Consider the following 15,874-nt stretch of genomic DNA (forward strand, 5'->3'; position numbering starts at 1 on the left):
GAGGGGACGCGCGTGCAAACGCCAGATGTTGGTTTCTTTCAAGCGGTCAAAAAAATATATATATGTCGGAAGCCCTTAGCACTCCTTACGTGCTGTGAATCTGTAAACATTGAGACAGTTTCGCTTCTATCACGCGTTTATTTTAACCGAGTCAGACACGCGTTAGTTTGGTTTTACATCGTTTTGCGTAGTTTACCATTTGATGTTGAATTCTACTCGTAGAGACCTTTTAAACGATATATGACTTGATGGTCAAATATAACACGTGGTGGAGGTGCGCTTTGATTTCCCCGCTGCTTCGTCACCTGCATCCACCTGGAGCTTCGTTCTGGCCGCCGTTTGACCCCGCACCTCCACCACGTGTAAGGTAACGCGAAGGTCGGACTTGGGGGATCAGGCTTTATTGCAGACCTGAAGCCTTGGTCGCACACTGCAGCCAAACACACTCCGCGATGACGATGGGTATCTACAAGAGGGAGCAGGATGAAGATGAAGCAGCACGTTCAGCCATGTGGAAGATGAAGCGCCACACAGTGCTCACACTATGATGTTGATCATCTCGAGTTATAGATCAATTCGCTCTCGCCCTGCCATCTGATTTGCTGACCGTCCTGGTTAGCTCAGTCGGTAGAGCGACTGCCCCGGAAAGGCGGTGGTGCCGGGTTCGATGCTGTTGTGCCAGTGGATCCCGCAGCTGCCACCAATGTTGTGCCGGTGGGGTTATCACACAGTAGCCCACCGTCAACAGGGTTGTGCCAAGGAGTTGGTAACGCAGCGCTCGTCACCCGTTTCGTGAACGAGGGCTGTCAGCTCCCTGGGCGGTAGCGATGAATCCGAGTCGGCGTTGGTGAGATGAAGAAAAGGCTTTATACACTATTTACAGGTATTTACACAACAAGATCGGCTCTGGGGCCGAAAGCTAACATAGCCATACGCGACTGTTCTCGCGCAGCGACAGCCGGGGAGATTCCGCCGCGTCCGCACTGTCAGGGGGCGAACTGCTCCCGATGGACGCTCGTGACGAACTCACACTCGGAGTCTGGAACGGAAGCACTTGAGACTCCGTCGCCGAGAACCGTTGACGCTCAAAATGGTCCAATCCGACGGCAGCACTCTCGCAGGGCCAATGGGAGAGCTTGCTGCACTCTCGCTTCAAATATGCCGCGGGGCGAGAAAGGGTTCACCGTCAGGGCCACGGCGCCGTGCTGTCTGGACGCTCAGCTCATGTTGAAACACGTCGCCTCTCTCCCTTTGGTACGGCTTGCCTCCAGTGCACTGCTGCTTTGCTGAGAAGTATCCAGAGTTTGTGAAGGAGGCGTTCGCCGAAGAAGTTTGGCGTCCGGCTGAATTTCTGGGCGGCTTTGGCCAGGCACAACAATGCCCGGATCAGGACGACATTTTCTTTATCTACGAAGTTTCTGAAAAAGCTGTATAGCTTTCCTTTGTAGCCGTATGGCTGCGCTTGGGTGGATGCCAATGAGTAATTGCTCTCTTATTAGAGAGATTTAGTTTACCGTGATCCGCGACCGCCACCGTGACTCTCTACCGCGCGTGGGCGGGGCGCTCAAGCTGATTGGCCCCGACACGGCAGGTCTGTGTGCCGACATCCAGTATGTGGCGCAATCTATCGGCGTCAAGGGGGGTCTGGCATGCGCATGGAACACGCGGTGGCGGATCACGGTAAGCTAAAACTCTATTATGACTTGATGTTGTAGCCTGAAGTTCAATTTTAAATGAAATCACCTAATAAGCTCATTAGCTAATACCAACAAATCATATAGTGCAATATCTCGTTCTCGATACCAGCTATTTAACGATATATGACTTGATGCTGTAGCGGAAAGTTGAATTTATTACAGAGAACTAATTTATTTTTGTTTATTTTATTTTATTATTCATAGCAATTAAGTCCAGTGCAATTATACTCGACATAAACTATTCAACGGCATAACACTTCAGGCTCCCATACTCGACAAAATCAACAGAGCCCATTTATACACATGGTATAAATGTGCTGTGCCATAGGATCCATTAATGCTGCTCATTAATATACACTTTTTTTTTCCAGAATTTTTTTGCTGAAGTTTTATCCCATGGGATCCAAAAGAGCGTGAAGATATCCAGACAAATGCAAAGTAGCGTAGAGCCGCAAATGGGACGCTATATATGGAAGCGCCCCTTGGCGATACCTCCTTCTTGCCCCTTGCAAGATGGCGGACGACGGCTCCACTTTTCACGCACCGTCTCCACTCCAGAAGTTCTATATAACCTCCTTGGTTTAACCTCTCCTCGGGTTCTGGGTTGTCGACCTGCTCGACGTTCGTCCGGTGGTAGATATCTCGGGCGAGTGCGTGAGCGGATTCGTTTCCAAACACCGATTCGTGGCCTGGGGTCCATTTTATTGTGATCCTCCGTGAGATCTCCCTGGATTCGAGAATTTTCTTAGCCGCGGGTGACACTCTTCCTTTTATCAAGTTCCAGAATACCAGCTGTAACCCCCCCAGACCACCGGAAGAAAGAGAACGGAAGCAAAAGACTGCGAACGCACAGAATCTGCACTCACTCATTCCCGGGGGGAGGAAAATTCTGTTTTTCTGCTGCCCATAGTCATGTCAATACTACTTGGAGCCATGGGTATAGTGCCCAAAACTGATTGATTTATACGAAGGGATAGGCGCGGTAACTGTCTCACTTGTTTTCTGTGGACACCTCAACCGCGCCGTAAGGGAAGGGAGGAAGGTAGGAGTGAAAGTAGAAAAAGAGAAAGAGGAGCCGTAGTGGAGGGCTACGGAGTAATTTCGACCACTTGGGGATCTTTAACGTGCGCTGACATCGAACAGCACACGGACGCCTCTTCGTTTCGCCGCCATCGAAACGCAGCCGCCGAGGCCGGATTCGAACCCGGGTAGTAGCGCCTAGATGCTATGGGGGAGGGACGAAGACTGAGCTGGAGGAGGAGCCATGGCGTGGACAAAACAAACAGCCGCGAGCGCCTCTTAAAAGAGGAAAAAAAAAAACTCCGCAGGATACGCGTACGTGACGTGTAGGCTACGTCACCCATGTGTCACGTGATTGCGCATCGACGATCTGCAGCACGGCTGGTCTCGAGGGAGAGCGCGCTTCTCTTCTCTTACGGCATCTCCAATGAGGGGAGGATATTTTTGCAGGTCCCGAGTGCGTAATCACGTGACACAAAAGTGACGAAGGGCCTACATAATTCCTGCGCGCCCTATGGGTGTTCTTTTTTTGTGTGTGTTTTACTGGAGGTTACTGGAGGGAATGAGAGGGTGGCTGAGGATGCAAGGAGGCACTTGGTCGTCGGAGCAGGGCTTCGAGCTGGAGGATGGGGAGCGCTTAGCCGTCATGCAAGCAAAGCACACAGCAACACGCACGCTTTCTGAAACGATGAAAGGAGAAGCGGGCAGGCTAGCCAACGTAGACAGCGCGGTTTCAAACCAGTGACGGCTTGGAGCTGCCCTCGGCAAAACACAGAGCAGTCCTATCGTTTATTTTATCCTAGCAGTTAGGTATGGGCTGATTTGGCCTGAGCGGCAGCTTTGGTCGCGCTAAAGAATTGACTGCTTCTGTGCGCGCGTATAGTTCTCAATGGGATGTTTTTGCATTTAAAGGAACCAACTACAGAGTCGAAAAATTGTCTGTCCATAAGTTAAGCAACATATTGTATAATTTCACAACGTAATTCCAAACGTCAACATTTACGCGCCCTTGGAAGATGTTCTCAATCTCGACAGTTATTTCATTTCTGCCACGACAAAACTGCATATTTGCGGACGCGCGCGCGCGTATGTGCAGATAACCCATGCTCGGGTACTCAAGATATGTGCGGCCCCGCATACGGTCAGTGCTCTTCAAGTTTTGATTACAATGAGGAAAGCAAACACACGATCCGTGCAGCACGCTGCGAAGACGCGGACTCACGACTCCGAGTGCTCCGAGTCCCTGCGTCGCCTCGAATACCAGCCATCCCACCAAACCACCGGAGGAAAAAGAACGAAAGAAAAAGATTGCGAACGCACAGCACCGGCGCTCTGGCTAGCCTGCCCGCTTCTCCTTTCATCCTTTCAGAAAGCCTGCGTGCGTGTTGCTGTGTGCTTTCTTTGCTCACAGAACGTGAGCAAAGAAAGCACTCCTCCTTCACCTCCGTCTCCAGCTCGAAGCCCCGCTGCGACGACCAAGCGCCTCCTTTCATCTTTCCCGCGCATTGGACTTAACACAACGCAACAGCTTGCAGCCACCCTCTCGCTCCCTCCGGTAAAACTAAAAAAAAAAATGAACACCCATAGGGCGCGCAAGTGACGTGTAGACCCTACGTCACTTTTGTGTCATGTGATTGCACACTCAGGATCTGCAATAACAGCTTCCCCTTGCCACGCCGGGGAGGGTATTTTTGCAGATAGTAATCGCGCAATCACGTGACACAAAAGTGACGTGGAGCTACTACGTCACTTCTGCGTGTCCTGTCGACGTTTTTGTTTTTGTTTTATTCTACTGGGGCAGTGAGAAAAGCGCTTGGCCGTCGGAGCGCGGCTTCAAGCTGGCGGAGGGAGAGCATCTAGCCGTCCGCACGCTTTCTTCTGTATTTTTTTTCCTAATTAGTAGGGACAGGTTGAAAGGAGGGGCGGGTAAAGCCCCTCAATAAAGGGGCTTTAGGGGCGGGCAGGCTAGCCAACATGGACAGGGGGGTTTCAAACGAGTGACGGCTTGGAGCTGCCCTCGGTAAAGCAGTATGCACACTTGCTTCCTTTCTTCTTTTTCGCTAGCTGTGAGGTATGGGCTGGTTTGGCTTGAGAGGCAGTGGAGGGAGTGCTGAAGATTTGCTGTGTCGTTTACTTGGCTCAATCAGCCACTTTTGCACCTATATATATATATATATATATATATATATATATATATATATGTGTGTGTGTGTGTAGTGACGTAAGCTAAGTAAGAGCTTGTATAATTTCACAGCTTAATTCCAAACATCAACGTTTACACGCCGCAAGATGCTGTAAAGTTATTTGCTTTTTGCCACTAAAAAACTGCATGTGTGGGGGCGCGCGTGTGTGCAAATAACTCATGCGCAGGTACTCAATATATTTGAGGCCCCGCATAAGGTCAGTACTCTTGCACGTTTTCATTGCAGTGAGGAAGCAATCACAATCCCTGCAGCGCGCTGCGAAGAAGCAGACTCGCGACTCGAGTCCCTGCGTCGCTTCGAATACCAGCTCGAACCCCGCCAGACCACCGGAAGTTAGAGAACGAAAGCAAAAGACTGCGAACGCACAAAATCTGCGCTCACTCATTCCCCCAGGGGAGGAAAATTCTGTTTACTGCTTGGAGCCATGGGGAAGGGGAGAAGACTGTGTTGGAGGAGGAGCCATGGCGTGGACAAAACTAACTGCCGCGAGCGCTTCCTCTTACAAGGAAAAAAAAGGAAAGACTCCGCGAGAACGCGTACGTGACGTGCAGGCTACGTCACCTGTGTGTCACGTGATTGCGCATCGTCGATCTGCAAAAAGATTCTCCCTTGCCATGCCGCAGACGACGGTGATGATGATGACCTCAGACAAAATGGCACATACTCACGGCGGGAGATTGGCCAGGGTCATTGTAGATTCTAATTATATGTGGTCAAGGACTAGTGATGTACATGACTGTTTAACTAGAATTTAGAAAAAAGGAAAAGAAAGAGTAATGAAGTCTCACCCGGCATAAGAATGTGCCTGGTGATGCCGTTGTCGTCGTCTTCTCTACATTCTTTAGGAGGTAGAGAAAAAGACATGCTCCTCGAGCATGTCCTCGAGACATGCGCCGCGCGTGACCAACGCGACGACGCGACCTCGAGGAGAAATTGAGCTAGAGCACAGCTCCCGAAGTGTTCAGAAGCCTCCATCCTGCTCTGAGAGTACGTACGTGGCACGGCTCTTCTGTCCAGCTCAGGAATTTCGGTCCAAGTAGTGCATGAGTCCCCGGGCGGGATCTCTCAGGACCGCCCAAGCATGGATCCCCAGGATGTCGTGATGGCAAGCGACAGCAGTCAGTTTTGGGAGGGGCGGCTACATGGTGCCGAAGCCTTGTGAGCGAGTTCCCAGTGACACGTCATCGCCCATTGCCACGGCTCTCATCAAATTTCCGTCCTTCGGAACCAGGAACTGCGCTGTGAGATTTTCTCCCACACAAGAAGAATCTGAATACCTTGTATTTCATCTGCCCTACTTTACGGAGAAGGGCAGCCATGAGCAGAGGTGGGCAAATGCCCTCATTTTGGCCTTTCCTCCCTCGCCCTCAATTTACAATCGGCAGCCCTCCCTCACCCTCACCCTCACTTAAAAAAAAATTATTCGCCTTCCCTCGCCCTCATCCTCACTTAAAAAATATTGCTGGTCCTCACTCACCCTCACCCTCATCTCATTTGCCCTCCCTCACCCTCAACCTCATGCCCAGCAGTTTGAATATTTTAGTTATTTTTCATTATTTTCGATCCATGGCAACGTTACAGCGAGTCAAAGTAGACGCAAACTATTCTTATCTGCGTCTGTTTTCGGCAGTGTCAAGCCGCGTTGATCATTAGCAATCCGAATTTTTCGAAGCTAACAATGCACTTAAATAAATGACGGGGCTGCGTTCATGCTGTAGCGTATCACTGGCAAGAGCCATCTGGTACTTGTTCCGACAGTTGCTGAGATTAAGATATGCACTGCACATGGAAACCAGAGACTGTGAAATGTGCAAAGAACAATTCTTGCAGTGCCCTAAGCAGGCCAATCAAGGGCGAAATTTCGAGGAGGAAGGAAAATAACCACTGCCATAGTTTACCGGGCAAACCTGCCCACCGGTTCACACTCCATGTGTTTGAAGAAGATAGAGTGATAAAATGCGTTTACACCGCGCATGAGGAAGGAGGAGGTTCTAACTTCTAACCAGCCGCAGACGGAAGGCATGAGGCATATACGGCATATTAGACAACAGAACAATGTAATCCAATTCAATTAACAGAAAAACGCTATCACACAGAAGCGTAAATTTCGAGGGAGTCAGGGGGTCATGACCCTCGATCGCTTCGCAGAGGGGGTTGGGATGGGGGGATATAGCATGCGAGCCCGGGACCGTGCGCGATAATTCCAGACATGTATATGTAGTGTCATTTGGGAAACTCCGCGTAAAAATGCTGTTGTTAGGACACAGCGCCGTATCGCATCCCGCTTTCGTCCAAGAACAAACCGAAAACGCAAAGTGAAACACGTACCTCTGTTGCGCTTCTGGTTTTCACGAACGCCGCCTCAGTATTGCGTAAAATCTTTTTTTTTTTTTCAATTTCTATTAAAGCTATACGAGAATAGGACCAGACAGCGCCTAACTAGAACAGTACGATGTGCAAAGTGAACAGGCCAGAATTTCATGCATAAGGTTTGATTATGCTTCCTGAATAGTGTGCTTAAATCTAGGATCACTTATGAAAAAAGCAGTGCTTATAGGACGGGAACAGAAGAGCAACACATATGCTCCAACTAGCCGAAATCAGCACTCTGCATTAATTCGCCTAAGTTCACATCTCCATAGCTGATCTGCTTCATTCCGGACAAACCCGCATATGCAAAAGCCGGGAAACGGATTGTCTGCATTGTGAAGGCAAGAGTGGCAAAAAAAAAATGACTCACCCGGAACCTGCATGACGTCCTACACACCTTTCACTTGGACCGCGCATTTCCCAATAATATCCGAGTACACTGTCACAATGGAAACTTATTCGCGCACATAGTACACAGACGTCCTTGAGCATATAGAATTTGCAACAGCGCACCAAAGTGTTGTTTCAACAAGCGTCAACAACTTGAGCGGTTCGATCGAAAGGACACAGCAACACAAACTGAAGTGCTTCCCCAGCCATTCCTGCAGTTCGCTGTTTCTTTTCTTTCCTTTTTTTTTTTTTTTTTTTTTGGGGGGGGGGGGGGGGACTGAGCTGAAGGAAGACACTTTCTTTGGACAGAGAGCGGGAAAGGACCGCTCGGGAAAGGACCGCGCGGTGGTGGACGCATGTGTATCCTTGCGAGAGCAATGCTGCCACGTCCATCCATGTCTCCACCCGGTGCCTCAGGGAGATCTGATAAGATCAGCCACAGCCGCCTTTTGAGCCCAGCCGTGGACCAGCGTGCGTGGTCTGCCCACCGCTCTGATATTTTTTTTTCTTTTTTAACAGCTTTCCTAATGACAGCTGCCCTCGCTATGGGAAGGGGGGGGGGGGGGGGGAGTCAAGCGCCTGTCGTCGGCGCATTGCCACAGGGTGCAAAGCTAGGCGCACACTGATTGTTTTGTGCGTTATCTGTCGCCCTCCCAAGAGGTCTTCAAACGAAGCGCCGCTAACCAAACCTCTCGGGCATGCAGGCTGAGGTGCACCCCGGCTAACAACGTTCCGGCTTACAGCCTTGTAGAATACTGTAGCCCGCCGAATGGAACATCTTCCCGCGGCCTAGTATGAGCAGTGGCGTTCGTTGCTTCGTTCACACTTCGCACTGCTTCGAACCCATTCTCGAACCCGTTCACTGCTTCACACGAGAAGCAATCAACCGCTTGCACAACAACATGGGAAATCCGCGGAAGAGAGGAGGCCTCTTTCCTTCCACAGAAATGGCTGAGCACAATCAGGTGCACAAAAATCAGGGCTGCCATAATTTCAACCTGCCAGCTGGAGATCCTAGGACATACCACGACTACGCGGAATTGGGCTTACTTTTATCTCAGCTGTCTGGTTTATTAATATTGAGTCAGTCTTAGAGTGAATGTGGGGCGCTGAAGATGAGAGGTAGTGTTGAGCGTTCGAGAGCAGGTATCACGCAAACCCTCGAAGCCTTCTTCCCAAAAGTCTTCCTTTTCTTCCGACCTGGTAGACGTTTTAACAGTATGCGAGACAGGTGCTCTCTGGTGCGAAATTAGCCTTAGCGGCATGCATCTCAGCTGGTCATCTTTATGTTAAGAAAATGTAGGGACACTTATTAAAACGTTCTCATAAAGTCCGAAGCTTTGGCTTTGAGGCAGTGGGTCTTACTCGAGGTCTAAGCGTCCTGGAGGGCTGGAATTCGGCGTCACCCTCTCATCGCATGGGTCAAAAGCACTCAGTGCGGACCTCTATAACCAAATGTGAATTGATGTTTTGTAGCTTTCCTGAAATCTAAAACCCCGCTTTACGTCCGTTAAAAATTCCAGTTCAGCGGTTGCCCTATAGACCCCTTGCAAAAATACGCCCCTTGTGGCGGCCACTGGCACTAAAGCGCGCCGCCGCCATGTTGAGGGCACGCCGGATTACGGAGGAAGGTGCGTTTCGGTGACCGCACGGATAAACAACGAAACGCCGCGCTTGGCTGTCGAAATCGCTGGAATCCGCTGGCTTTCACTCCATATCAGAATGGTCAACTCCTGCTGTGTTCCGCAATGTCACCAGCGTGGATATCAAGACGAAAATGGCGAAAAGGTACGTACTACGTCTGCGTTTTTCCTGCCGCTGTCAACCGATGTCAGTTTCCGGATATTGTGCTTCGTCGCGGATAACGATGTCGACTCACGTCGCTTTGTTTTCTGATCTACTGCAACGAAAGTTCTGGATTTGTGTGCCCCGAAAATGAAACAAATGCACCTGATTCGCGAAAGCATCAAAGATACCGAAAATAAACGGCTGACGCACATTGCCAACTGGCTGTGCAGGAACGTATTAGGAAGCAGCCATGCGGTACTTCACAGAAACATTAATTTGCATTTTAAACATAGCACACCATTGCGGTGCCGATGGAAACGCCGACTGAACGACCCTGCGCTCGTGCGCAGCCGAGTATACACATCGATGAAATCGCGCGCGTGACCTCTCGATGCGATGGTGTTTTGTTAAAGCATCCTCCTGTCTCGGGCGTCTCTCATAGCCTGAGTCGCTTTGGGACGTTAAACCCCATAAAAGAAAGAAAAAGAAATGTCTATGGACTCGCATCACATAACACTCTTGTTTACGTCTCGCTCGAATCGGCATGCGGTAACTGCAGGAAATATTGCCGAGGCTGCCCGGAGATTGCAGCAAGACGCTTTTGCCACACCATCGCCGCATGTGCTCAAGCGCGATTTCGTTTATGGTACTGGGTTTTAACATCCCAAAGCGACCCAGGCTACGAAGGACGCTGTAGTAGGGGGGGGGGGGGGGGGGGGCTCTGAATAATTTCGAACACCTGGTGTTCTCTAACGTGCACTGTATTTCTCCTTCATCGAAACGCGGCCGGGTTGGAACCTGGGTACTCCAGTTCAGTAGTTAGCGCCCTAACCACTGAGCCACTGCGGCGGGTACGGCCGATTTCATCGGTCTGCATTTATCAGCGTGATCGATCGAGTTAACTTGTCATAACCCATTTAACCATTCATATGAAGCCAGCAGTCATTGAAACTAAGGAAAGCATAAGAAATGCTCTTTTATTCATTAACATTTCTACCTGAAATATTTTAGGAAAATTGTTGCACTGCCAATGAATGACCCGTTGGCGAGCACCATAAATAAAAAAACACATTGCCTTACGCTTTCCTTCGTTAAGGGCTGACTTCTGTCATAACACTCTTTTGTCTACCATTGTCTGCATACCAGCTAACAAGCCAAGTCACTCACAGTGTCATTCATACCACCTTTTGCAGATCTCTTACCACAAGTTCCCAAGAGACAAGCTGCTTCTCAAGAAGTGGATAGTGGCTATAAAGAGAGATCCAGGCCCTAATTTTGTTGTAGATCAGTCGACTAAGGTGTGCTCCAGACACTTTAATCCAGATGATTTTGTCAACAACGTGGCAAGTGGAAGGCGTTTCCTGAAAGAAAATGCTGCTCCTTCTGAATTCCCATTTTCCAGGGCAGTGACCAAACGGCGGCCACCAAAGCAGCGCGTTCTGCGCGTCAACAGTGACCAGTCGCCTAGCACAAGCATTGCACAGTCAGAAGAAACCTGTGCTCATGGGAGTACTCAAGATGAGGATCTGACAAGCCATGACAACACTGCGGACTGTGACTCTGTACCCATGGAATTGGGAGAGAAACCACTGGACTCTCAAGATTGTTCTGCATGCCCCAACATAAGAGCAGAGCTTCAGGCCAAGTGTGAGGAGCTGAAGGGCCTCTATGCTTATGTAACACACCTCATGAAGTGTCTAAAAGAGGTGAAATGTGAACTTCAGGAAGAAAAAAAGAAGAGTTCTGAGCTATCAAAAGCGAATGAAAATCTCCAGCAGCAGTGCGAAATGGCCGTGCAGCAAGTGGAAGAACTTCGAGCACTGAACGAAAAACATCAGCCAAGAATATTCACTCTCGACAGGTTCAAGAATGACGACACCAGTATGCAGTTCTATACGGGACTGCTCAGCTACCAGCATTTCCAGAAGTTGCTGATACTGTTAAAACCGGGGGAAAATGCATGCAATGTGTATAACAAGAAGCAATGCCTGTCCAATGATGTCAGAGGTCGTCCTCGCAAGCTTTCTCCAGAGGAAGAGCTATTCCTCACACTGATGAAACTCAGGACAGGATTTTTCCACCCACACCTTGGGCACATTTTTGGCATCTCTGTTAGTACGGTGTCAAGAGTGTTTTCTAGCTGGGTGAGCCTCATGTATGTGCAGCTGGGAAAAATTCCTTTGTGGGTGCCTCGAAGTGTGATCGACAACCACATGCCTGCTGTTTTCCGTGACCGCTACCCCTCTACAAGAGTGATTATTGACGCCACCGAGATTAGGTGCGAGGTATCAAGTTCTCTCGTAACACAGTCAGGAACATATTCAAACTATAAATCCGCCAACACTTTCAAGGCGCTTGTTGGTGTAGCACCGGATGGTCTGTTGACTTTTGCATCAGAACTTTTTATGGGATCTCTGTCCGATAGAGAAGTAGTGATAAGAAGTGGATTTCTGGACCAAACATTTTCTTCTGGGGACTCTGTTATGGCCGACAAAGGCTTCAAAATCAACGACCTGCTTGAAGAAAAAGGCGTTGGCCTGAACATTCCCCCATTCCTGAGAAAGGGCCAGTTTGAAAAAAAAGATGTTCAAGAAACACAGGATATTGCATCCTGTCGCATCCACGTCGAGCGAAGAATACAGCGCATTAAGTGTTACCACATCTTTGACCGCCCCATTCCGCTATCCCTTGGTCCACTGGTAAATCAGATATGGGGAGTCTGTGCAGTGCTAAGCAACATGCAAAGTCCTTTGATTATTGAATGTGAATGATTTTTTTTCAAGTGTTTACTTCAAGGATATGCCTTAAGTAGATGCATTTATTCAGTCCTTCAGCTTCTTTACGTAGAAAGGCAGCAGAATGTTGAAATAGAAATTGTCCAGCACACTTGCCATACTCGTCCACTTGTGCTCACAGAAACGTAACCGTTGCACAATGAGGAAGTGTGGGCCAAACACCACAAAGTCTGCCCATTGTGTATGGGTTACACCCATTTGACCGTGAACCTGCATGAAGTAGTTGTGGTCCTCCTTGAGAGCAGGTGTGCCGTTTTCGTCAAACGTCATGAAAAAATCTTCACGCAGAAGGTCCTCCTCCTTGGCATCTCGCAGCGAATAAAGGCATTTGACTTCAACAGTGCCCCACGGGAAGGGCTCATGGGGGTCGAAGGCAATGGCATCAGGTGATGCACCAAGCCACGGTTTGCCTGGGTCAACGAAAATGCCGCAGTTCATCAGTTCCACTGGATGGCCTGCTGAAGCCACTGTTTCCTTGTATCGAAGCAGTGCGTCGCTTTCGTTTGCGATTCCATACCTGAAATAAAGCAGACAGGTTACATTACGAATGCAAACATCTTTCTCAGGCTACTTATGTTAACAGCTGCATAGGGCACATGCTCTGATAAGTTAATTTCAACATATACACATACCTGACAGCCCTAACACGAGACAAGTCCTTTACAGCAGTCAGATTGGCCAGCCCCTTCTCGGTCCACTGTTTTCGGTTCATCACCACTCCAAAATTGGATGCTGTCAAACGGAAGGAGCGTGCATGCATCCATGTTGGGCTTAGCCGTTGCTTTCTTGACGCCTTCTCCAGTTGCTGGGCCTCGGCTGGCGTTACAACTATTCTCTAAAAAATAAAAGAAAACTCTTAGCATGCTGTGTAAATACTACAGAGAAACCGCATGCCACAAATACTCTATTATGTGCCACATGTTTAAAAAATAGTGTCCAGTTTTTGAGAGACGGGACATTTTTATGTCAAGAAACGAAACAGAGGTCATAAGAAAAGTTACCTCGAGTACTGTTGCAGTAGGCCCATCCACTCCGCCAGGAACCACCCAAGGTATGACGTCTCGGAAACACTCAAAAGGTTGCGGCGTCTCCCACAGTTGTTCTCGTTTCTTCAGGTCTCCCGACATGAGAACCGAAAAGCCATGTGGTACCAACGACTGCTGGTAGCTCAGCAGTGAGCCTTTTACTCGTTTGCCATATTTCGTATCACTGGTCTCACTGTATTCGGCAGCCTGCAGAACAGCTGCAAAGTGTTCCATCCCATCCAATGTGCTAAGGGCGTCGGCAAATTCTTTGATGTCTCTCTGCTGCTGGTCGATAGGTTCACTGGCAGCATGGCCCTCGTAAATCTTCGAGCTGCGGGGAACAGTTTGCCCACCTTCTGTAACTTTCCTCCAGTCTATCCTCTGTATACTGGTTCCCCGCAGAGGATTTCGCCTCGGCACTCGCCATTGCTGAGGCAAATCGGTCGGAGACAGATGCTGTGGTGCTTCCAAGAACCCATTTTCTTGCAGCAGCGCCACAACCCTCAACACAGCTTGCAAGTGGTTGCAGGCATATTTTCCAGCAGCACACTCGCACTGCCCACCAAGCACGTCACCTTGCCGTGACAAGGCTGCAGAAACAGTATAGGGTGGCTCTGTTTTTCTCTGGCTCCTGTGGCAGCTGGCCCTCACGAATACCATGTTGTTTCTGAAACAAAGAGAATGGTACCTGCATCAACATTTGTTGTGTGACTAAAACAGCCTCATCTGAGAAGAGTCTCAAAAAATAAAAACTGAGCAACAGAACGGTGAGAACTAAGGGACGACTGCGCAGCTCGCAGTAATAGCTGCTTCGCGTTCTCGTCATGTTGCCTCTTACACTCGTTTTAATGCACTACCTGCTGCACGGAGCTTACGCTGGTCATACGTTATATAGAACGATCATCAGGACGTCGCAGAGCGCCTGATTTAGCAAGCATAGTGAGCCGATAGCGCTGCGGCGGAGTGTCGGAAAACAAATCAAGTGACATCGCAGCTGTTTCACTAGAGGTGCCGCGCGTGCGCCCGGTTCTCGTGCCCATTCGGCCACGTTTGAACGGATGTATCGGCAAAAGTCAGTCGTACCTGTTTCAGAACGTCGTTATATTTTCTACCCCCAGCGACACTCGATCGCTTTATGGGCAAGCATTACCGGGTCAGTACTCTATGGGGGCATGCTCTCGATAACTGCCCTTCACGGCGGGGCTACACAACGTTAGTACACGGCTCATTCCTCGTTGGCGTAACTTAACCGCGCCCCCAGCGACTCCGCGGTTCGTCGAGCTTTTCGCAGAAAAGAACTCGAAGCTTTCCAGAGCCGCGGTTGGCTTTCGAGAGTCGCAGCGTTTCGCTGGTCGACTTAAGTAGCCGCAACTCCTTGGTGGCCTCCAAATCATGCCGAACATCAAGCACTACGAGCACGAGCTTTACGCGCAGCTTGAAAACCCAGAGAATAGGAAAGAAACGCATACGACGCAGGCAAAACAAGTCAGCAACACCGCCAGCTTAATCGTATTCAATCTTGCATGTGCTTTTTTCTGCCACTCAAACAAACACGTAGGGAAAAAAAGGCAAACAAAACAGTCATACATTGCAACTGGTACAGAAACACGGCACGTGTTTCAGGGCCCCTCATCTGTTCGGTTTTAACAGCCGTTAACGCGCCAAAACAAAAGACAGGTTACTTACGTTGTGCTCGAATAGTTTGCCAACACAGAAGACGCGACGACGTAGCTCTCGGTGAGAAGCTTGTAGGCCCTTCGTTGACATTTCGTCGTCGCCGTCAACCGAGACACATACGCATCAATATGCGCACGGCGAAGCGGCGGCAAGTCCGCGAGGTTTTTTTCCCACGCACACACTGGATACACAATGTCGCTCATGGTGATGGACACATTCACAAAGTATCTTATTCGCAGCAGCAGCGGCTTAGCGCTAACAGCGGGCGGTGTATTCGACTCGGCAATCAGCAACCGGCGCGCGCAGGGCTAACAAGAGAAATGAGAGGCTGCCCCTAACATGGCGGAAGTCTTCCCAGAGTGCTTTTCGAATCGAAACCGAAACCGGAAATCACGGGTTGGTGACGTATTTTTGCAAGGGGTCTATTCTGCAGCATTGAGCCTACATCACGTTTTCGCTTTATATCGCGACGTACCAAGCACAGTAAATCATGCTTTGGATAAGGAGGTGCTGAAAGCCGACATAAGCGTGGTCCACCCCTCGAGTGAAGCTGATCTTGGCAAATTAAGTAATGGCAAAATAAGAACACTGGCACGTTGCCGTACGTGCGACTCCTTAAGTTATCGGATAAGGCGACGGAGGCTTCAATTGCTAACACAAGTGGTGAATTCCATCTTAATGTATAGTATGCTTCGTGTACTTTTCTGCTTGTTTCGAACGCGAACTTCTTCAAGATTGTCGTTTCGCAGAATGAAGGTGCACGCTTTTGGAACAGAACCACGACACTGACGACATAGACGGCCAGTTCCCCCCCACCCCGCCAGTGCGTCTAATCCTGCGTGGAGCTCTGAAGTGCGACGTTTCTGCAACATCCAATTTGTTCTGTGTAGCTTCTGACACGGGAGATT

The 15,874-nt window shown here is 49.5% G+C and overlaps 1 protein-coding gene across 1 annotated transcript; it reads left to right on the plus strand.

Moving 5' to 3' along the window:
- The first annotated feature begins 10,874 nt into the window (after positions 1-10,874).
- LOC146172275 (uncharacterized) lies at positions 10,875-12,488 on the plus strand. Its single transcript, XM_084585877.1, has one exon. It carries the CDS (start codon positions 11,038-11,040, stop codon positions 12,238-12,240), a length of 1,203 nt encoding a protein of 400 aa, XP_084442003.1. The 5' UTR covers positions 10,875-11,037; the 3' UTR covers positions 12,241-12,488.
- Positions 12,489-15,874: the final 3,386 nt, after the last annotated feature.

This window comes from Amblyomma maculatum, unplaced genomic scaffold (assembly GCF_055883805.1).
Source record: "Amblyomma maculatum isolate TAMU_Amacu unplaced genomic scaffold, ASM5588380v1 scaffold_13, whole genome shotgun sequence".
In the NCBI taxonomy this organism is placed as follows: Eukaryota; Metazoa; Arthropoda; class Arachnida; order Ixodida; family Ixodidae; genus Amblyomma; species Amblyomma maculatum.